Source organism: Lithobates pipiens, unplaced genomic scaffold, assembly GCF_037356315.1.
Source record: "Lithobates pipiens isolate NorthernLeopardFrog02 unplaced genomic scaffold, aLitPip1_a1.2 Scaffold_19, whole genome shotgun sequence".
NCBI lineage: Eukaryota > Metazoa > Chordata > Amphibia > Anura > Ranidae > Lithobates > Lithobates pipiens.
In genome coordinates, this window is record NW_027507764.1 from 74,169,320 (window position 1) to 74,193,698 (window position 24,379).

Below are 24,379 nucleotides of genomic sequence, written 5' to 3' on the forward strand. Positions count from 1 at the left end.
CAGATTTCATTTCACTTTCAGACACCAACAGGAAATGAGAGGAAATTTCTCCAAAGCAAGGGAAATCTCCTCTTAGATACTAGTATTTGGAACAGGTTCTCTATAGGCAGATTCCCTCTCTATTTCTCTTGCTGTTATGAGTGTATTTAGATTTAAATTTCCTATCAATGCAAAAATGGTCACCACATACAGAGGAGGTGAATAGCCCTGATGGGGCCTCAGAGAGACTGACAGATGTTTTAACCTTTCCCAAACATATTTCTAAGTTTAAAAAAGGACTTGGCTACAAATGAACTTTACAACTTTTAAACAGATCCATAATTAAAGCCGTATGTCACCTTAGAATGCCCTCGCATTCATATTTTAGAGTTCTTCAGGTCTGTCTGGTGAGAGCACGAAAAGCCATAAAGGTTAATATAACATCTTATTTACTTACCCAATTAAACCAATGCTTTGCTGTAGATATTCATGCCCATGCACTGCCAGCTACAGCTGCTGTTGTTCCTAAGCAGCACATCATCTGCTAAACGTACGAGCAATAAGAGAAGTTTTGCCATGTACACACGAGTGGACTTTTCGACGGACTGAATTCCGTCTGACTTTCCGTTGGAGTTTTGACAGACTTCCGTTGAATCGGACTTGTCAACGCAATCACACCAAAAGTCAGATGGATTCGACCGTGATGACGTACGACCGGACTAGAATAAGGAAGTTCATAGCCAGTAGCCAATAGCTGCCCTAGTCCGTCGGACTAGCATACAGATGAATTGATTTTTTTGACCGGACTCGAGTCAGTCTGAAATATTTGAAACATGCTTTAAATCTAAAGTCCATCTGATTTTTCGACAGCAAAGGTCTGATGAAACCGACGCACGGTCGAATTGTCCAACCGATTTGTTCTGTCGGACCTTTGCTGTCAAAGTCCGGCCGTGTGTACACGGCATAAGACCTAAGGTTCGAGTGAACTTGTATAGCATCGTATAGAACAATAACAGTTTAACAGCGCCTTTGATACCACTATGCATCTTCCTACTTTTTTTTTTTATCATTGCTGCATTTCCTACATGTATGGCAACTGGTGAGTACTTTGTGTTATGGACGCTGGTGGTGAAATGCTCTTTTTATGTCAAAACAAACTTTATTTAACTAATATAAAATAAGCAGTACAGGCTCCAAAGCAATATAATTTTGGTGCAGTCACATTTCTTTCCAGATTACAGAAAAAAAATAGCAAACGGTGCAAATAAGAGCATCCTCACAGCAAAGCAAAGCATGTTCTCAGAGACCAATCATTTAACTATTCATGACTAGGGTAGATCAGAGGTCAACAATTACCAATGACCCCTGGCCTGCCTCTCAAGATCTACCTTCCCACTACCCAAATAAAACACTTTACCCAAAGTAAGATTAAATGGCCACAAAGCCTTTTATTATAAATAACATAGGAATAAACAACATAACATTACAGGTCTACTTGGGTTGGAAGTCCTTGAAGCTACCGTAGCCAATGGCTCCTGCTGCTATCAATCTGTCCAATGAGGACCCAAGACAACGGCTGGAACTGCTGTGCTCGTTCTCATCGCTGGAAAAATTGGGTTCAGGTAAGTAAAAGGGGGGCCCTGGAGGGCTGCTGCAGCATGGAAGGTTTTTCACCTTAATGCTTAGAATTCATTTAGGTGAAAAACACTGAGTCTTTAATCTCTGACACATATTGGTCAGCTTCAGCCAAGCAAATGCACAGGTCTATTCAGGATAAGGACAAGAGGGACTTGAGAGGAGATAACAGAGGGGTGTTTATCTAGGACCAGGTCCAAATAACAATTGAAGTCTTCCATGATATACTATATAGAGGGACCTCTGGTGGACCCAACTGACACTCCAGTGCTGCTCCTAGCATCAGGTGGTTGTATAGATGCGGAATGTAGACATGTGAGATATATTTGGACAAATATTTTGTTATTTGGATATATTTCAGTATAAATGAAGTCTACCAAATTCTCAGAATAATGAAACAAAATTCGTCTGAATTTCCGAAATTCAAATTGAAATTTAAATCAAATTTTACATTAAATTCCAGTTGAATTCGAACTGTAAACATATTTCTGAAATCAAAGTCTGTGTGTGTTATTAGAGTACCGTTTCAATATAATTCTGTTTTTGTTAAGCCAAAGGTGGTTTAAAGTCATTGTAATCATTTGATGAAGATTTTTTTTTCACTTTGTTCACTTTGCCACATTCAAATTTCACATGGTTAGTTCACTTTTCCACATTCAAATTGAAAAAAGAAATCTAAAGTTTTCAATTTGACCGATTAAAAATTTATCGATTCAAACATTTTTAATTGAAAAAATTGGTAAATTCCCCAAAAAATTGAACAAGACAAAAAACAAATTCCAAATATGAATCCTGAATGCGAATTGAATGAATTGACCAAATTTAACATAGCTAAATAACTAGATTAACCAAACGAAACTAAACACATGTTTTGGTCATGTACATGCCTAGCATAATGTAAACAAAGGCAAGTATACATTTCAGTGAAAATAAACGACACTGCAAAATAATATATCTCCACTCACAATACATAATTTCATGGTAATCCAGTGAGCTGTGTATCAATACACTCAGGCCCCCCATACCCCCGAGAAAAAGAGAGGGGTACGCCTTTACAACTCATGCAAAATTTAGTGGTGAAACACTCTGAAACAGCACAGATAAAAGTAGGGTTAAAGTAGAATGAGGCCCAATGTAAGGGAGGCAATTTAGCCCTCATCTCTTCATTTGCATGGTATTTAACATGGTTCCATCAGAAACCAACTGCCTACAAGTACATCCTCTCTTGGAATGTTACAAGTCAGCTTTGACTAATTGCACCAACCCCTAATGTTCCGCAGGAGCATGAAGGTTTTAGCTTAACCTTCTTGGCATCTACAGCACCCTACACTTCTGCCTAGGCTGCCTTATGGATGATCTGGCTCTGGTTGCAACACATGACCATATCTTGCCTGGGGTACCTTGTATTGGGTCATATTTGGAGTTCACGCCACTGCCTCCTCATATCCCCTTTACTTTTTCAGTAGGTTCAATCAGAATAGTTAGGGGAGGATCAGCAAAGGTTAGGTTGTTAAAGAGTCAGCCCAGTTGCCTTCACAAGTTTTGCAGTGTACATAAAAATGATTCTGATGCTGCAACTCATGAGCCAGGAGCCAGACCTATGAATGCAGAGTGATCCTTCAGTAGACCACAGAGATAAGGGATGGAGAAGGTCTCTGTGAAATGTAGCTAGTATCCAATAGAAGTTGACATAGAGTGGTATGACCTATATGCTGAATGCTTATTGTGTTTATAGTGAACTTCTAAACTGTTTGAAAGCTAAGCCTGAAGCTCTAGAAACCCAGTCTATCAGCAAGCATATAGGCATTGTTGGGTTTTTACTATTATAAATCTCAGCATGCTTTACTGACTGAGTGTCATCTGCCTGTTTGATGATCGTTACTAAGGGTATCCTGCACCCTATTCCCTCTCTCCTGCATTTTCCTGTTGTGAGCAATAAACTTCTCTTTGTTTAAGCATAAGTGACTGGTGTCCAATTTCTGTCTTGTTCATCACCCACTATGCCTAGTAACCTGCACACTGAAGAAGTATGTCCGCCCTCCCTGCCTCTGAGGGTCATCACCAGGCTCCTGGAAAGCTGGTATAGGCGCTACATTTGGCGCAGAACGTAGGGCAAAGCATTATTTTTGTGGTGGTCACCCCTAGCAATGGACTGCAACCACACATACATTTCATTTGGCTCTGTGGGAGAGTGGAAAGTAATGTCTATATACGTCAGAGACTGAGCTATTGCTCTTTTAAACCATGTGGGGAAGAACCTAATTGTCTTTTTGCTCTTGAGAGAGAGCCTGGTCTTTTGTCACTTTACGCCAGTGCTGAATGGGTTAAGGCAGACTCCAGAAGAGTTTTGGTGCGCTGTTGAAAGAAAGAAGCAGGCGCTGAAGTTTCTGCTGAGCAGAAGGACCAATCTCTTGGCGGGGGGGGAGTCACTGCTCTACAGAGGAGGAGGCCGGTTGTGCGCACCGCCATCTTAAGTCCATGTACTGTGAGACCTTGAGAGAAGCATGGTGTACCTTGGAGTTTCCAATGCTGACTGGAAATTCTTTGCACTGGGTGTCATCCCTGGGCCTATTGGGCCGAAAGAAGCTATTACCGGCACCGGAATGCCTTTCATCCCCAAAGGTAACCTGGCGTTCTACACGGCAGGAGGCTACGAAGCATTTTGGCTGCTATGCTCAAAGTGCTCAGGACTGGCTACAAATATCAGGCCCTGGATCACCTGTGGCCACTGCAGGGAATCACTACTGGAGGTAGTCTCGTCAGCCTTATCACCACGGGTGCTGCAAGTAAACTAGGCCAATTGTGTTGCTACTGCTGCTAAGGAAGCAGCTCCTGAGGTTGCTGCCACAGTTGTTTTCTCTGCAGAGGGGTCCACTTCTGCAACCGTGCCTACTGTAACAGTGCCTACTACAAAACCAGGTGCCTTAGTGACCTCCCGCGGCCGCCTACATTCCCTGATGATGGAACCTCCCAGGGAGAAAGCTGCTGAGCCTGTTAAGCCAGATGTGAATGAAAGCAGTGTGCCTGTTGGGACAGTGAAACCTGTAGCAACAAAGGGAGTCAGGAAAGTCTGCCGCTGCATGTTTAAAGCCTGACCTACTGTCCATAGAGTCAGACTCTGATATCTTGTGAGATAGAATTTCTGATTTATTCTCTGACACTGTGTCCTTTGGAGAGATGGACTGATAGTGAAACCGAACAGCCATTTGAGCCTGTAGAAGAGGATGTTCTCTTATCTACTTGTACTCCCAGTAATAGGTCTAAATTGCCTACCTCCTCCTCTCCTGTTCCTTCTCTGGAAGTTCTCAGGCAAATTCTCTGGAAGAAGAGCATTGGGCTCACTGTACTAAAATCACTAATGTTGCTGTGCAAGTATCCTCTTCATTCACATGCGTCTCCCAAAAGCCAGACACAATCTCAGGCTATCCTGTAAAGTGTGGTCCATGTACTCCAGTGTTATCTGGCTATGGAGACCCTAAACTTCTACCAAAGTTATCCAAACTACAGTGCCTTGTGATGAAAAAAGTGGAGGAATATGGTTACCTGTACCCACATGTACCAGAGAGTCTGATTGCTGAAATCCAATATAGGCGTGAATCATCTGGGAAGTCAATTCAATTGCCTGATCCACGTTACCATTGGTGATGCCTCAAGCCATTCTTGTTCTTAAGTCAGCATGGAACACAGCTCTGTTGCTCAGTTTAACTGTGTTGTTCCACAGGAAATAGTACTTCATATGGAAGGAATCCTGTTGTGGGGGCGCACCTACCTGTACTGTTTGCTGCTGGACTGTGCTCCTGATACCAGCAGTTGCAGTTGCAGGGAGTGCCATAAACGTTGCTCTGGATTCTCAGCATGTCCTTTGTCCCCCATGTGTGAGAAAAATAGCTTCAATCTCCTGCAAAAGGCTGAGTCAACAGTAAATTCTTTATCTTCATGGTGATAGCTAAGGAATTGAATGTGTTAAGTATATTGATAGAATGTGTATATACTTCTTGAAAGAAGGTGTTAATCTTTAGGGAGTGGGGCCTCCTTCATGCTGTTGATATGTCTGTGTACAGTTTATTTGCTAGGACTGTATAGTATATTAAAAATATACTAATGTGAGTTTACCTTTATACATTTTTGTCTTCCTATATTTTATTAATACCATCTTTAAAAACACTTTTTTTAAAGTGTATGGAACATCAAGGCACATCGTATAGTGAATTTGGTGATTCTTGCTAAAAGATCCAGGGGTGGTTTGGGAGCATCAGATGTTGCTAAATATTTTTATGCCTTGCATCTAAGGGCCATTGTCTTTTGGTTCTCTCTTCAAGCACCAAATCATTGGGCCACCATTGAGAAAGGAGTTTTATATCCGGTGCACCCATGCTCTTTAGCGTGGTCTCCCTCTCCCTCCTTGGATCCCATATATAGGTGCTAATGTACTGCTCCAGTGAAATTTACTCTATTTGGCATAAATGCCTTAAAACTTTCTCTCTTATCTCATCATGCCCTCCGCTTATGAATATGTTCTTCAACTCATCCATACTAGACAGTTTTTCCTTGGGCAGGGTTTTCCCTTGCATAAATGCTTCGTTGTTTCAGTTCCGAAACTTAGTTCATCCAATCTTATGAAGATTGCACAGTTTTGATACTTTGCGTGAGAAATTTGGAATCCCCCCACATCTTTTTCATTTTTACTTACAGGTCAGACATTTCTTTCATTCTCTGTCCCCACACTTGATCTTAGATAAACCCACCCCCTTTCAATACCTGTGTGCTCAAGGCCCCCAACAACTACATCTAATATCTTCTATCCACCATATCCTCCATGAGTCAACCCGCCTTACCAAAATCACGCATCTATATATGAGGAGATGGACTCATTTAATAGGCAGACCTATTAGCCTCCAAGTGTGGGATAGGATCTGGACCTCCACTTTCAAGTCCTCAAAATGTGTTCTCTATAGGGAAACATCCATCAAGTGCTAATTTTCTGGTACAAGACCCCTGAAATCATTCACAAATATGATCCCACGCTCTTGGCACATTGTTGGTGGTGTGGGACCGATGTTGGATCCCTCTTTCATATATTTTGGCAATGTTATATGATCCAACCCTTTTGGCATGAAGTAATGCTATTAATACAAAAGGTGGTGGATGTGTCCCTTCCACTTGATCCCCTAAATTATTTTCTAGGCCTTCCCTTTTCAGTGTTACAAAAAAAGATAATAGGCTGATTTCATACATTCTTTTAGCTGCCAAAAGGCTTATCCCATTATGTTGGTTGTCCAATACACCCCCTCCATGGTCTAGACCAGTGATGGCGAACCTTGGCACCCCAGATGTTTTGGAACTACATTTCCCATGATGCTCAGGCACTCTGCATTGTAGTGGAGCATCATGGGAAATGTAGTTCCAAAACATCTGGGGTGCCAAGGTTCGCCATCACTGGTCTAGACTTTTACAAATAAAAGCTGAGATTCGGATGATGGAATATTTGACGGCCTCTGTCCATGATAACACCCTCCAGTTTAATAAAATCTTCGAACCTTGGGATCAATCGGAATATGGAACATCCTTGCCAGTTAACACGACATAGCCTATTTTTATATGGCCTATACTCTATACACAGATCAGTACCCTTTTTGAGTCTTCTACTCCCTATTGTATAAAATATGGTACCAACAGCAAGTATGAATTTGATAGTGATTTGACTGATTTGATTATTCTCTCCTCTCCAGACTCTACCCTGCCTGTTAGGACAACTGTGGCTCCACTATCAGACCAGTATAAGTTTGGTGATGCCAGCTACAAGCTTCAGAAAACGAAGATGAAGTGGGATGAAGCACAAAGAATGTGTAAACAATTGGACTACACACTTACTAGCATTTTAGAATCATACACGGCTTCCTTTCTAAGAGTGCAACTAGACAGTTTTAAGGAACCTTTCTGGATTGGTCTTTACAGTAATAACAAGGTTAGTATGAAATGCTGTGAGTATACACAGAAACTATTGCAAAAGTAAAAATGTAAGATGCAACAAGATGTATTGATTTCCTCTGGTCTCATATATAAATACTACAGCCAACAAACCAAGCTGTCAATATAGTGCAGTGGCCCAGGGTACATAAATGTAGCACCCTCTAGTGTTACTAGGATGTGTACAGAGTTTTTTTAGTGTAGATATTTTTCCAAGCTTGGCTAGCAGCCAAGCCTGTTTTGATCTGGGTTGGGAGTGACTCAGGTAGAGCTGGGTGATTCACAGGCAGCATCCCTGAGACCTCCCACTTCTTTCCAGAACATGCTGGAATCTTCTGGGATGGAGGAGAGGAGAGGTGGAGCTGTCTGGAGTATTCTGAGGAGCCCTCACCAATCCCCAACCTGGGCAGGGGTAGGCCTCCTCAAATGCTCAGAGTCAGCACAGCTAGGGGGGAGTTGTTCGGGAGGAAGCTGGAGATTGAGTGCTAGGCTGTCGTGGCCTTTGAGGGAGCCCCCCAGTCTGGGTGGGGGGGGGGGGGTTGACCTTGGGCCTAGGCTCCGGTGCAGACGGAAGCTTCTTGGACAGGAGGCAAGGGAGCAAGAAGAGGAGAGCACTGCAAGGCAAGTTTCCAGGGAGGAACAACAGGTCACAGCCAGGAGGGCTGGTGAGTGACACACAGTCAGGGGGACTGTGAGGCACGCATGAGAGGACTGGGAGGTTGCAGTCTGAGATGGGTGCAGAGCCAGTGGTGTGGACTGTGGCGGGCAGTGGGGAGAGACAGCTGCAGCCAAGAGGGATCAGTAGCCATTTAGACAGCTAGCACTAGGACTACCTACATTTTTGCTAAACCAAAGGGGCCCATGGTACCTGCCTTGAAAGGGCATTTGCTAAGGCCTAACCTAAAGTGCTAGAAGTGAGGAATCAATTGATGTGCTCGAGAGTGAGATTAGTAGTCAAGTGATGTGCTGGAGGAAGAGAAGTTGTGTATATACCGGAGATGTATATAGTTCTCAGTCCCTACATTGTCTGTTTGCAATCAATTGGGCATCTCATAATCATCCCATCCCCATCCAAGTTGAATTCCCTCAATGAAAATAACAAAACCAAAGGGTACAGAGCAGTGCATTCCAAAGTGTGTAAGGAAGGCACAAGACAGTATGTCAATCCAATTTGAAATAAGATCACTCAAATCTCAAAGTACAGGACAGTATACAGAAGTGTGAAATGATATAATGTACAGCATATTGTACAGTGTGGATGAATTTTGGAGTCTTTAACCCTTTGCTGTGCAGCAGCATAGAATATACAGTATGTTTCACAGCTAAGAATACAGAGTGCAGCACTCTGGAAGATGTAAAGTACAGCAAAGCACACAGTGTGCAGTGGACTGAAGCAAGGTTGTCAATAAGGGTATACCCCCAGTCCTCCTGTATGGAGGCTGGGCCCCATCAATTTATCACGTGGGCTCAGGTAGCTGACAAGCATAAGGAAGGGGAATCTGGACAAGAGGGAGTGATGAATGCAGCGGGGACAGCATTGACTGGAACAGATCCCCTGTAGTTCCCCCTGCAGCCGGCTTCTCCTCCTCTTCCTCCCGCTGGCTTTAAGCTGCTGCAGGGGGAACTAAATGTGATCGGTTTCAATAAATGCTGCACCGATCATCCCCTCCTGTCCAGATTCCCCTTCCTTCTGCTACCCAGGCCCCCTACCCGACATCGCTGCCGGCTTCCTTTTATCTCGCTCCCGCCGGGTGCTGTGGGTACACAGGGGGATCAGTGTCAGGGTGGGGAGGATGGGAAAGGTCCCACAAATATGTTATATTTAAAGGTTATTCCTTTTATGAATGAACACAGTGAGTGATCGGTGCCTATCACTCATTATGTTCATTTATAACTGAAGCATACTAAAAAGTATTTACTATGCTTTGGTTTGTGAATGAACAAAAAGACTATGCAGAGCTCTTCCTGTTCATTACTCTATGCAGCTTTAGGCTGTATGTAAGTTATGTTTGTTTGTGTCTGCTAATAATGATTTTAGTGGGCTGTGGTGCCCTGTCAAATAGGTTGTACAGGGCCAGGGATTTCTAAGCCCTTGTACACACGGTCGGACATTCCAATGGAAAATGTCCGATAGGACCGTGTTGTCAGATAATCCCACCATGTGTGGGCTCAATCGGACTGTTTCCGTCGGAATATCCGACCAACAAAGTTTTAGAGCTGGGCTATAAAATTTTCTGACAACATGATCCGATCAGACTTTGGCCGATCGTTTGTAGAGAATTCCGATTGGACAAAGTGCCACGCATGCTCAGATCAAATTCCGAGACCAAAGCTATTGGCTACTAGCCTGAACATAGTCACGTCGTAATGAAAAAACGTCATCACGGTCAGAACGATCGGATTTTCCAACAACTTTGTCCGACCGTGTGTATGCAACACTGGTTTCGGACAAAATCCGTCAGACAAAATCCGACGGATTTTGTTGTCGGAATGTCTGACCGTGTGTACAAGGGCTTAGGCTGCGTACACACGCGCGGACTGTTTGCCCAACCTTGTTCGTCAAACAGTTTCGGCAAACAGTCCGCTCAAAATTTGCATGAGCGGACTTGCCCACACACGAGCGGACTGTTTGACGAACAAGGTTGGGCAAACAGTTCGCTCAACTTTTGAAATGAACGGACTCGCCCACGTAAGGAGGAGGCAAATCCGCCCATTTCGAGCGCGTGTACAGGTAGGCGGGGCCCGCGAAGGAGACGTCGCGGGCTCCGCCGCCTGGAATGGGCTTAAAGGGGAACCCCAACGCCGAAAAAAATCGGCGTGGGGGTTCCCCCAAAGTCCACACCAGACCCTTGTCCGAGCACGCTACCCGGCCGGCCAGGAAAGGGGGGCGAGCGAGCGCGCCCCCCCCTCCTGAGCCGTACCAGGCCGCGTGCCCTCAACATGGGGGGGTGCCTTGGGGAAGGGGGGGCCGCGCGGCCCCCCCACCCCAAAGCACCTTGTCCGCATGTTGATGAGGACAAGGGCCTCTTCCCGACAACCCTGGCCGTTGGTTGTCGGGGTATGCGGGCGGGGGGCTTATCGGAATCCGGGAGCCCCCTTTAAGAAGGGGGCCCCCGGATACCGGCCCCCCACCCTATGTGAATGAGTATGGGGTACAATGTACCCCTACCCATTCACCTGTGAAATAAAGTACAAAAAAAAACACAACACAGGGAAAAAATATTTTATTGCACAGCTCCGGGGGTCTTCCGTCTTCGGGGGTCTTCTCGCCGGACTCCTCCGCTATCTGTGTGTAGCTCTTTTACTAGCGGAGGAGTCCGGCTTTCTTCCTCCCCGCCGCCGGCCTCTTCTCCCGACTTCGGGGGTCTTGTCCCCCTCTTCGGTTCTTCTGCCGGGCCACCGCGCCTTCTTGTAGCTCTTTTACAGGCGGTGGCCCGGTCTTCTGTCGCCGCTGCCTTCCGTTCTTCTGTCGCCGCCTTCGGTTCTTCTGCCGGGCCACCGCGCCTTCTTGTAGCTCTTTTACAGGCGGTGGCCCGGTCTTCTGTCGCCGCTGTCGTCGCCGCCGCCGCCGCCGCCTTCCGTTCTTGTTCTTCTTCTTCTTCTTCTTCTCCTGGAGATGTTGACTCGACGAGCTCTCCGGCCGGAATGCCAGAGCCGCGCTGTGCGGTCACTTATATAGTGACAATGGGGCGGTGTCACATGGTATATGTCACATGGGTTGGTCACATGGTGACCCCGCCCCCTTACGATGTCATAGTCCCCATGTGACATCAACCCATGTGACCAACCCATGTGACATATACCATGTGACACCGCCCCATTGTCACTATATAAGTGACCGCACAGCGCGGCTCTGGCATTCCGGCCGGAGAGCTCGTCGAGTCAACATCTCCAGGAGAAGAAGAAGAAGAAGAAGAACAAGAACGGAAGGCGGCGGCGGCGGCGGCGACGACAGCGGCGACAGAAGACCGGGCCACCGCCTGTAAAAGAGCTACAAGAAGGCGCGGTGGCCCGGCAGAAGAACCGAAGAGGGGGACAAGACCCCCGAAGTCGGGAGAAGAGGCCGGCGGCGGGGAGGAAGAAAGCCGGACTCCTCCGCTAGTAAAAGAGCTACACACACATAGCGGAGGAGTCCGGCGAGAAGACCCCCGAAGACGGAAGACCCCCGGAGCTGTGCAATAAAATATTTTTTCCCTGTGTTGTGTTTTTTTTTGTACTTTATTTCACAGGTGAATGGGTAGGGGTACATTGTACCCCATACTCATTCACATAGGGTGGGGGGCCGGTATCCGGGGGCCCCCTTCTTAAAGGGGGCTCCCGGATTCCGATAAGCCCCCCGCCCGCAGACCCCAACAACCAACGGCCAGGGTTGTCGGGAAGAGGCCCTTGTCCTCATCAACATGGGGACAAGGTGCTTTGGGGTGGGGGGCCGCGCGGCCCCCCCTTCCCCAAGGCACCCCCCCATGTTGAGGGCACGCGGCCTGGTACGGCTCAGGAGGGGGGGCGCGCTCGCTCGCCCCCCTTTCCTGGCCGGCCGGGTAGCGTGCTCGGACAAGGATCTGGTGTGGACTTTGGGGGAACCCCCACGCCGATTTTTTTCGGCGTTGGGGTTCCCCTTTAAGCCCATTCCAGGCGGCGGAGCCCGCGACGTCTCCTTCGCGGGCCCCGCCTACCTGTACATGCGCTCGAAATGGGCGGACTTTCCGAGCGGGAACAGTCCGCTCATTTCGAAAGTACAGCGGACAAGCCCACACACGGGCGGACTGTTCGCTCAAACACAGTTTCAGCGGACAGTTTTTCGGAATTTCCGAAAGACTTTGTCCGTCCAACTGTCCGCTGAAACTGTCCGCTGAAAGCCCACACACGAGCGGACTGTCCGCCCAAACACTGTTCAGCGGACAAGGTTGGGCGAACAGTCCGCGCGTGTGTACGCGGCCTTAGAGTTGTCCTGGTCTGAAGTATATAATTTTCAGTACAGAGTGCAGCAAACATTTGTGAGCTAGTGCTCAGTGTACAGAGCAGACTGGAACAGATTATGTAATGTATATCACAACATACAAAAAGTAGAGTAGTCAAGAGTGTGTAATGTGCCTTTCACTCCATAAGTAACACCCCATTTGCTAGGATCTCTTTTGCATAGAACATTTAATTGTATTTATGTATTTTTTTTTTGCTGGCTTAGTGCATTATGAAAATGTGTAAATAGGCTTATTTGAGATGACTGTGTCTCTCCTGATGATGAAAAAAAAGAATAACAGAGAAAAGCTGGCTCTTTGACTCTGGTGTCTACCAAAGGCAGCTGCTCGATAGGGGGCGCCGCCCCCCCCCAAACCAATGCGCCCAGCCCCTAATCTACATGCAGGCTGTCAGACGCATTTATTCCAATTGAGTTTTTTTTTTAAGCACATGCTTAGAGCCTGAGGCTCTAATTGACTTAAAGGGTGGGCTCGGGGCACATAGCACTGCGCCCTGAGCCCACCCAGTTGTGTGACGATAACAAAAATAATATTTGTTATTGTCTTCCTGCTTTTCCCCCCGTCCATTTAAGAAGCGGGTCTTAGGACCAGATTGGCCCAGAGGAGAAGCATTCTAATTGGCTAGTATCGTGGGCGGGGGAAGGTTGTACGGGGAGATTCAGGGGCTCTACATCACCGACAAGAGCCAGACTGCGTGCGTACCAGCCACCGGGATGGGGGGGGGGGGGGGGGGAGGGTGGTTGGGTGGTCTGTTTGCTGCCCCTGGGGAGGATCAGGTGGTTTGATTGGCACCACTGGTGCCTACAGATGCCCACTGTGCTCAATGGTAAGTCCTGCAAGGTTTTTTTTTTTAAAATAACATATCTAAGTAAATTCACCTACATTCAGTAACCATTCACTGTACTGATATACATTGTGTAATAGAGATGAGATGTGTTTAGGTCCAGCCTCTGTGACAGCTGAAACTTCTCCAAAGATGTAATGGAAAACCGTAAGAGTTTGTTATTCACAGGAGCACCAACTAAAAATAAGGGAAGAAAATAAATTAAAAACAAAACAAAACAAAAAAAATGCAGCAACTTATATCTAAGCACTGGTAAGTAGGGACACGTTTGGGTTTGGGCCAATCATCTGTAAGTTGGAATTCACTGTTCTGCAGCTGCACTTACACAAAGGGGTGGAGACGCTTATATTATCAGTGACATCATTGACCCAACATGGCCACATGGTTATATTTGGTCAATGACGGAGGGTTCCGTGCCTGCTGATTGGCCCAGAACTGAACGCTTACTTCCGATTTCGGATAAATGGGAGTTTGAGCCAAACTCAAGCTGAACCCAAATTCATCCCTACTGGTAAGCTGCAATATATTATTTTGTTATTTTTGGGTTTAGATACACTTTAGTCTTTTGTGTTTCTTGCACAGTGCCTTGAAAAAATATTCATACCCCTTGCAATTTTCCACATTTTGTCATGTTACAACGTAAATGTATTTTATTGGGATTTTATGTGATAGACCAACACAAAGTGGCACATAATTGTTACGGGGAAGGAAATGATAAATAATTAAAAACATTTTTTTACAAATAAATATGTGAAACATGTGGTGTGCATTTGTTTTCAGACCCCTTTACTCTGATACCCCTGACTAAAATCTAGTGGACCCAATTGCCTTCAGAAGGCACCTAATTAGTAAATAGAGTCAACCTGTGTGTAATTTAATCTTAGTATAAATACAGTTGTTCTGTGAAGCCCTCAGAGGTTTGTTAGAGAACCTTAGTGAATGAACGGCACCATGAAGGCCAAGGAACATACCAGACAGGTCTGGGATAAAGTTGTGGAGAAGTTTTAAAGCAGGGTTAGGTTATAAAAAAATATCCCAAGCTATGAACATGTCACAGAGCACTGTTCAATCCATCATCTGAAAATAGAAAGAGTATGGCACAACTGTAAACCTACCAAGACACGGCCGTCCACCTAAACTGACAGGCCAGGCAAGGAGAGCATTAATCAGAGAAGCAACCAAGAGGCCCATGGTAACTCTGGAGGAGCTGCAGTGATCCACAGCTCAGGTGGGAGAATCTGTCCACAGGATAACTATTAGTCGTGCTCTCCACAAATCTGGCCTTTATGGAAGAGTGGCAAAAAGAAAGCCATTGTTGAAAGAAAGCCATAAGAAGTCCCATTTGCAGTTTGCGAGAAACCATTTGGGGACACAGCAAACATGGAAGAATGTCAGATGAGAACAAAATATAACTTTTTGGCCTAAAAGCAAAATCCTATGTGTGGTGAAAAACTAACACCGCACATAACCCTGAACACACCATCCTCATCGTGAAACATGGTGGTGGCAGCATCATGTTGTGGGGATGCTTTTCTTCAGCAGGGACAGGGAAGCTGGTCAGAGTTGATGGGAAGATGGATGGAGACAAATATAGGGCAATCTTATAAGAAAACCTGTTAGAGTCTGCAAAAGACTGGGGCGGAGGTTCACCTTCCAGCAGGACAATGACCCTAAACATACAGCCAGAGCTACAATAGAATGGTTTAGATCAGGGGGGATCCAAACTTTTTTCAAAGAGGGCGAGATTTGATGAAGTGAACATGCCGACCATTTTGCCTGACATTCTTTGAACCATTACATTTAAGTGCAAATTACCTAATGCACTACCCGACAAGAATTTTCTTGCCTCTGTGGCTTTGTGTGGTGAAGAGTCTAATTATAAGCTTGGGCATCGTGTTATTTGGATATACTGGATTTATCGGCGTATAACAAACACCTTCAATTTAAGAGGGAGGTTTCAGGAAAAAACATACATTTTAAATAAAGAGCTGTGAAGCAAAATAAGGGTCAGTGCCCATCAATACAGCCTCACCATTTCCGTGAATGCAGCCTCACTGTTGCCGTGAATGCAGCCTTACCGTTGCCATGAATGCAACCTCACCATTGCCATGAATGCAGCCTCTGAATGCAGCCTCACCATTGCCATCAGTGCAGCCTGATCGATGCCCATCTGCAGTTTCTCAACAGATTAAATATAGGAAAATCTGCTGTTTACTCGGCAGCCTCTTTAATACAAAGTCCCGCCTCCTATGATAGACAGAACAGACATCCAATGCCAGCTCAGGAGACAGAACTTCCTATTACAAAATAGAAAAAATGTAAACTGCGCTAGGATAAATAGTGTAAAATTGACGAAACTAACAAAAATAGGCAGCAGCAATAAATGCGATATGACACCCAACAGTAATAAAGAATATACAAAGCCGCGCCAACCCTCCCCTACATATATAATATAAATTCAAATTAAAAAAATAAAGACTAGCACAATTAAGTAATAGACTTCAAAAAATGTGAAGGTGACCAAAAAAGCCAAAAATGGCATAAAATAAAAATAAAAAGTCCAATTTAAGAAAAGTTCACAGGTGAATCCAAATGACGGACATAAGTGTTCTTAAATGACAGCACCACAGTGGTTCAACACTTTCCAAGGCGCGTGAGATACCCGTCACCATATGTTGAATGCGCTTACCAGAAAATATATGGAATGAAGCATATATAAATGGTAAATGGATGACGTCCAGGTTAACCTTCCTCAGCTGGGTCAGCACTCCATCCCTTAGCAGTGTTTCCAAGGTAATAATCTGTTCAGTGGTCTCGATATGAAACACTCAGAGGCCCACAGAAAAGAAAGGGACTGACATAGCGTAATAACGTAGGAACAGTTTAATGAATAAAAGTAATGCACTTACAGGTTTGTAGATAAAATACAGCATATAGGAGCAAATGTAAAAAGCCGGCCGGCAAACAGGAGCCCGTCCTCCTCTCCTACAACGTGGTGGCATCACTGCGTGCCTTCCCAGACGCGTTTCGTCATACCAGACATTGTCAATGGGGAACGGGTTCCCCATTGACAACGTCTGGTATGACAAAACGCATCTGGGAAGGCACGCAGTGATGCCACCACGTTGTAGGAGAGGAGGACGGGCTCCTGTTTGCCGGCCGGCTTTTTACATTTGCTCCTATATGCTGTATTTTATCTACAGACCTGTAAGTGCATTACTTTTATTCATTAAACTGTTCCTACGTTATTACGCTATGTCAGTCCCTTTCTTTTCTGTGGGCCTCTGAGTGTTTCATATCGAGACCACTGAACAGATTATTACCTTGGAAACACCGCTAAGGGATGGAGTGCTGACCCAGCTGAGGAAGGTTAACCTGGACGTCATCCATTTACCATTTATATATGCTTCATTCCATATATTTTCTGGTAAGCGCATTCAACATATGGTGACGGGTATCTCACGCGCCTTGGAAAGTGTTGAACCACTGTGGTGCTGTCATTTAAGAACACTTATGTCCGTCATTTGGATTCACCTGTGAACTTTTCTTAAATTGGACTTTTTATTTTTATTTTATGCCATTTTTGGCTTTTTTGGTCACCTTCACATTTTTTGAAGTCTATTACTTAATTGTACTAGTCTTTATTTTTTTAATTAGAATTTATATTATATATGTAGGGGAGGGTTGGCGCGGCTTTGTATATTCTTTATTCCTATTACAAAGGCTGTTAAATAAACAGGAGATTCTCCTCTATGTAATCTGATGGCACTCGTCCCGCCCCCTCCCTGTCCCCTCCAAGGCTGCCAGAACGATAAATGCAGTATATATCTTTTGTGGCCCCCCCAACAAATCCCCAAGTGCTCGGAGATTCATTGGGGGCCACAAAAGATGTGTGTATATATATATATATATATATATATATATATATATATATATATATATATCCAAATTACCACTGGGGCTGCATTAAACCAGATTGCGGGCCACAATTTTTCATGTTTAGAAGTGGTGCAAGCACTGTTCTTGCATCGCTCTTTGTTAACTCCTCCCATTATGTCAAAGTTGGACTGAGAAAGGTTACTTAAACGTGTACATTTTTTTTCTTTTCATTAGGACCTATGAAATAAAATTTGTGCAACCAAATCTGCTACCAATTAAAGCCTATAGGAAAATGTAGAAAATGTAGAACCCTCTGAGTTAGGTACTAGGATTAGGTAAATTTGGTTCTGGCTCACTGTATACAGTGGAATTGCAGTTTGTTGCTAGGCAAATTTAGTTTTGTCTCACTGTATTCAGTATGGCTGCAATTTCTGGGTTGGGCAAATTTAGCTCTAGCTAACTGCAATCAGTGCAGCTGCATGTGATTGGTTAGGTCTGTTCTATGTCTCACGGGCTGCAGGTTTGATTGCTCCCCTAATTTCAGAGCCCTCTGGTTAGTTCTAAAACATCAGTGTGGATTAATGTTAATTGACAAATATTTATATTGTCCCACCTAATTTTTGTGAAACCCTACACAGGTAGCTGCCGGTAAATGGGTATAAATAGTCTGAGACCTGGGGCAGAATTGTCTTTTTCCCAGGAAGGAGAGCACAGTCTAAGGAAAGGGGGCTGCTTGTCCCCTTAAGCCATCCTGCCATGTGCCTGTGAGGTGCTGAGGCTTCAGGTGGGTGACCTGAGGGCCTGCTTTGATGGAAGCTGCAGAAGGCATGGATGGTGAAAGGAGGCAACCAACTTTCTAAGGACATTTGTACAGACTTGCAAGAGAGATCCTAGAGACCGTGGTCTGCTGTCACCCCCTCTAGTGCTAGAGAGTCAGCTGTGTGTGTGTGCAAATGATGACATTGGCTGGAGTCCTGAAGAGCTTAGTCCATTTAGTTCTTTCTGAAGGCACTCTGCTAAAATTGCTCAAAAGAGGAAGCTTTTTTGCCTTTAGCTACTACTACAAAGCCAAGTCCAGTGATTGCTTTTACAAGGCGTTTGCTTACAGTTCTACCAAAGGAAGTCCAGTATCCTCACTTTGTAGAATCCCACTCAATCCCCTAACCCTGTCCAAGATTCCTAAAAAATAAAAACATAAAAAGAACACCTCTGGACTGTTTATTGTGCCAGAGAGAGACTGTGTTCCAGGCTGTGGGGCAACTGCTGGAAAAAGGAACCCAGTGAAACTATCTAGTGCGACCTACGAGGGTGGTGCTACAAGTACATTAGAGTACACTAAAAAATTTATCGAAGGACCCATTTACATTGCAGTGTACGGGGTCTATTAACTTTGGAATAAATTGTAAGGGGAAAAAAATATAGCAGAAACACATTTTCTTGCCCCGCCCCCACCAATAGTTGAGGTACATTGATGATATCAGAATCCATAATAACACTGTTACTTTAATTGTTTCAGACGGACAATCAGTACAAATGGTCTGATGGCTGGAAACTCCGTTACACCAAATGGGCTTCTGAAGAACCAAAAGAAAAGAGTGGTTGTGTTTATATCGATATGGACGGCCAGTGGAAGACGGCATCCTGTGATGAGAGTTATGCTTCAATCTGCAAGCAAAGCAGTGGTAAGTTGTATATGATTGTAGGAATGCACTTTCTTAATGTTCCTGCTTCTTTCAGTACTGCATGCTAGAACCTGTCACGGCCTTCTTTGCTTTTAGTCCATGTAACAACTACTAATGTGTTCACTATAATGCAAATTACATAAAAATAAGAAAGGATACTAATATAATACTTTCATATTAAAGATACAATACTGTGTATTATATTCTTTGGAATTTGTATATAATGAAGTAATTGATAGTACAGTTTAAGACCTCATTCAGATGAGTGCTGACTAGGGATGAGCCAAACACCCCCCTAGTTCGCAGCAGAACATGCAAACAGGCAAAAAATGTGTTTGAAAATGTGTTAATTGTAAAGGCTTATATGCAAGTTATTGCCATAAAAAGTGTTTGGGTGACCCGGGTCCTGCCCCAGGGGACATGTATCAATGCAAAAAAAGTTTTAAAATTAGCAGTTTTTTCAAGAGCAGTGATTTTAATAATGCTTAAAGGGAAACAATAAAAATGAAATATTCCTTTAAATATCATGCCTGGGAGGTGTCTATAGTATGCCTGTAAAGTAGCACAGTTTTCCCTTGTTTAGAACAATACAATAAAAAACTGCTCACGACTATAATGTATTGTCGGGTCCCAGCAATATAGATGAAAATCATTGAAAAAAAATGCATGAGCTCCCCCCCAGTCCATTACCAGGCTCTTTGGGTCTGGTATGGTTATTAAGGGGAACCCCACACCAAACATTTTTTTTTAAATGGCGTGGGGGTCCCCCAGGCCCCTAGACACTAATTAATCTGAACAGCAGTATATATATACTATATGGCTTGCCCTATATACTCTGCAGAAAATTGGGCCTTAGGTGTTGGTGGTACCAGAACGTAAGCCCTCAGTTACTCTTGGTGAGCACAGGAACGTGCTCTGCTGTAAAATACTATATCAAAAATTGTAATTACAGTTGCAAAAAAAAGTATGTGAACCCTTTTGGAATGATATGGATTTCTGCACAAATTGGTCATAAAATGTGATCTGATCTTCGTCACAACAATAGACAATCAGTCTGCTTAAACTAATAACACACAAAGAATTACATTTTACCAAGTTTTTATTGAACACACCATGTAAACATTCACAGTGCAGGTGGAAAAAGTATCTGAACCCCTAGACTAATGAGATCTCCAAGAGCTAATTGGAGTGAGGTGTCATCCAACTGGAGTCCAATCAATGAGATGAGATTGGAGGTGTTGGTTACAGCTGCCCTACCCTATAAAAAACACACACCAGTTCTGGGTTTGCTTTTCTTAAGAAGCATTGCCTGATGTGAATGATGCCTCGCACAAAAGAGCTCTCAGAAGACCTACGACTAAGAATTGTTGACTTGCATAAAGCTGGAAAGGGTTATAAAAATATCTCCAAAAGCCTTGCTGTTCATCAGTCCACGGTAAGACAAATTGTCTATAAATGGAGAAAGTTCAGCACTGCTGCTACTATCCCTAGGAGTGGGTGTCCTGTAAAGATGACTGCAAGAGCACAGGCACACTGCTCAATAAGGTGAAGAAGAATCCTAGAGTGTCAGCTAAAGACTTACAAAAGTCTCTGGCATATGCTAACATCCCTGTTAGCGAATCTACGATATGTAAAACAATAAACAAGAATGGATTTCAAGGGAGGATACCACAGAGGAAGCCACTGCTGTCCAAAAAAAACATTGCTGCACGTTTACAGTTTGCACAAGAGCAGCTGGATGTTCCACAGCAGTACTGGCAAAATATTCTGTGGACAGATTAAACCAAAGTTGAGTTGTTTGGATGAAACACACAACACTATGTGTGGAGAAAAAGAGGCACAGCACACCAACATCAAAACCTCATGCCAACTGTGAAGTATGGTGGTGGGGACATCATGGTTTGGGGCTGCTTTGCTGCATCAGGGCCTGGACGGATTGCTATCATCAAAGGAAAAATGAATTCCCAAGTTTATCAAGACATTTTGCAGGAGAACTTATGGTCATCTGTCCACCAGCTGAAGCTCAACAGAAGATGGATGTTGCAACAGGACAACGACCCAAAGCATAGAAGTAAATCAAAAACAGAATGGCTTAAACAGAAGAAAATATGCCTTCTGGAGTGGCCCAGTCAGAGTCCTGACCTCAACCCGATTGAGATGCTGTGGCATGACCTCAAGGAAGCGATTCACACCAGACATCTCAAGAATATTGCTGAACTGAAACAGTTCTGTAAAGAGGAATGTCAAGAATGACTCCTGACCGTTGCACACGTCTGATCTGCAACTACAGGAAACGTTTGGTTGAAGTTATTGCTGCCAAAGGAGGTTCAACCAGTTATTAAATCCAAGGGTTCACATACTTTTTCCACCTGCACTGTGAATGTTTACATGGTGTGTTCAATAAAAACATGGTAACATTTAATTCTTTGTGTGTTATTAGTTTAAGCAGACTGTGATTGTTTGTTGTTGTGACTGTTAAACAGGGGCAGAAAAATTGGGCCTTGGGTGGTGGTGGTGCCCTAAACCAAAAATATTGTTGGAAGCTAGCATCATCAAGATTGAGGAGGAATAGGATAGTCATTCAGCATAGGCAGTCTTCAAGGGATCCCACATTCATAGAAAATGCAATCAGTTGTATCAGGTGCTTGATAGCTGCTGATCCAAGACTGATTTGTTTTTATGAATGTGAGCCTATCAATGGATTCTGTGGACGGGCGCCATTACAAACCCTCCAGCAGCACTGAATGTGCATTCAGAAAGAACACTGGATGCAGGATAGGCCAGTAGCTCAATTGCATTTTGAGCAAGTTCTGACCAGTGGTCAATTCTCAAGACCCAGTAACACAGTGGATGCTCTTTTGGAAAGGGTCTCCAAGTCTGCTCTTGCCCCTAGATATTCCTGCACCATGTAATGCAGATGCTGGTGATGGATGCTTGAACCAATCAGACCTTGGCGCTGAAAAATTGTTTAACCTCCATGACGGTATTCCTAATGCCCCGTACACACGAGAGGGATTAAGTCTGACAGACTTCCGACGGAGTTCTAGCGGAGTTCCGCCGGAGTTCTGGCGGACTTTTCGACCGAACGGACTTGACCACACACCATCACACCAAACTCCGACGGAGTCGAACGTGATGACGTACGACTGGATTCGACGTAGGAAGTTCATAGACAGTAGCCAATAGCTGCCCTAGCGTCGGTTTTAGTCCGTCGGAGTAGCACACACACGAGCGAATTTTTCGAAGGGGACCGGGTCCGGCGGAGTTCCGTCGGGAAAATTTGAAGCATGCTTCATTTCTAAAGTCCGTCAGACTTTTGCGAAGCTAAAGTCCGTTGCAGCCCACACACGAGCGGATAGTCCGCCGGACTCAGTCCGTCGGAGTTTGGATGTCGAAAAGTCCGCTCGTGTGTACGGGGCATAAGTGTGGCTCGGGGTGAATTTTCAGTATCAAAAGCGGTAACCCTGAGCCACACTCGGGATCGCATCGCAGGATCCAGGAAGAGGTTACTTACCTTGTCGTCATCGGGATCCTGAAATATTCCCCCAGTCTGTGCGCGAGCTGTGCTTCGCCGGATATATTACAGTGCCGAGCTCCGTTCCCTGCGAGCGTTGCAACGCACGGGGTGGGGGGAAAACGGCTCAAAATTCCAAAAGGAAAAAAATACATTACATATACAGTTCACTGTAATCTTACAACTTACATTACTGTATCAGTTTATTTCACCTCCCTTTTCTCCCTAGTGGTTTATCCAGTGCCCTGCATACAGTTTTATGTTATTAATACTGTTCTTTCTGCCTGGAAACTGGGGATTGTCCATAGCAACCAACAAGTGTCCCTTTACATCAAAAGTGGTTTTAGACCAGCTAGAAAACAGTGATAATAAATTAGAATCACTTGCAGAATTGAGCGATAGTGATTTGTGGGGAAATCCTTCATCAAACACTGAAAGTAATGACAGCGATAATTCTGCAACTCTGCATATTTCAGTGTTTTTGATTTGATTACATTATTGAATAATTTTTATTATTATTATTATAATATTATTATTTGTTATAATTATTTATAGTTATTTATTATATTATAATTTATGATTTTGTTTTTCAAACTTTATTATACCCAGGATGTCTACTAGACTCTTATTTGGACAAATTTAAATGAGTTATTCCTAAGCATTACAGGCCTACAATATAAAACACCAAATTTCCATGCAAAATAATTGTACCGCTTTCAGCATCAAAAATTGAACATAATCATACCACCAGGGAGGTTAAAGGCATCGGTAAGCCGGCCACCAACTCCACTGCTCTTCCTCTGACTGAACAAAGCCTCAGCAACATGTTGTCCAGTACCAGGAAATTGTAACCTCCCACGGTCTGGAAATGCATTACACAAACCTTTCTTCAAGGCCGCCAATAATGATCATTCTCCTTGATAACACGATTCCTAGGGTCATTTTGCAGGCTTTGCAGAATCAGGGAGGCCATGCAGCATGAGTTTGCAGAGGCATTCGATTCTGAATCCTCTGGGTCACTAAGCATCACATGATTCGTAACTACCTCCTCCCAGCCATAACTCCTTGGGTTTCTGGGGAGTAGGGATGAGCCGAACACCCCCCGGTTCGGTTCGCACCAGAACTTTGGAACGGACCCCAAATTCGTACGAACGTTAGAACCCCATTGAAGTCTATGGGACTCGAACGTTCGAAATGAAAAGTGTTAATTTTAACGGCTAATATGCAAGATACTGTCCTAAAAAGGGTTTGGGGACCTGGCTCCTGCCCCAGGGGACATGGGTCACTGCAAAAAAAACTTTTAAAAATGGCCGTTTTGGCGGGAGCACTGATTTTAATGACGATTAAAATGAAAAAAAAAAGTGAAATATTCCTTTAAATATGGTGCCTGGGGGGTGTCTATAGTATGCCTGTGAAGTGCCACGTGTTTCCCGTGTTTAGAACAGTCCCTGCACAAAATGACATTTAACGGAAATAACGTCATTTAAAGCTGCTTGTGGTTTTAATGTTATATCTGGTTCCTGCAATATGGTTGAAAATCATTGAGAAAAATGGCATGGGTAGCCCTCCCTGCCCATTACCAACCCCTTTGGGTCTTGTACGCATATTAAGGGGAACCCCGTACCCATATTAAAAAAAGGAAATACGTGTGGCCCCCAGGCCCTATATACTCAGAACAGCAGTATACAGGCGGTGAAAACAAGACAGGGACTGTGTAGGTTTGTTGTGTTAAGTTGAATCTGTTTGTAATTTTCAACTGGTACATTTTTAAAGTGTAGCTCCAGTCAAAAAAACTATTTTTAAGCTTTTTGGAAAACATAGGGAAGGGTTATCACCCCTGTATAATTTGTTGTGCCGTCCGTCTTTTTCAGAGCACGCAGACAGCACGCACAATCTCCTAACA

The 24,379-nt window shown here is 44.3% G+C and overlaps 1 protein-coding gene across 1 annotated transcript in view; it reads left to right on the forward strand.

Moving 5' to 3' along the window:
• The window catches only part of LOC143996084 (macrophage mannose receptor 1-like), a 214,390-nt gene that overhangs the window by 153,704 nt on the left and 36,307 nt on the right, over nucleotides 1–24,379 (forward strand). The window contains exons 24-25 of the mRNA XM_077490909.1: nucleotides 7,344–7,579; nucleotides 18,797–18,962. Coding sequence (XP_077347035.1) covers nucleotides 7,344–7,579; nucleotides 18,797–18,962 — 402 coding nt within the window. The remainder of the gene's footprint in view (nucleotides 1–7,343; nucleotides 7,580–18,796; nucleotides 18,963–24,379) is intronic.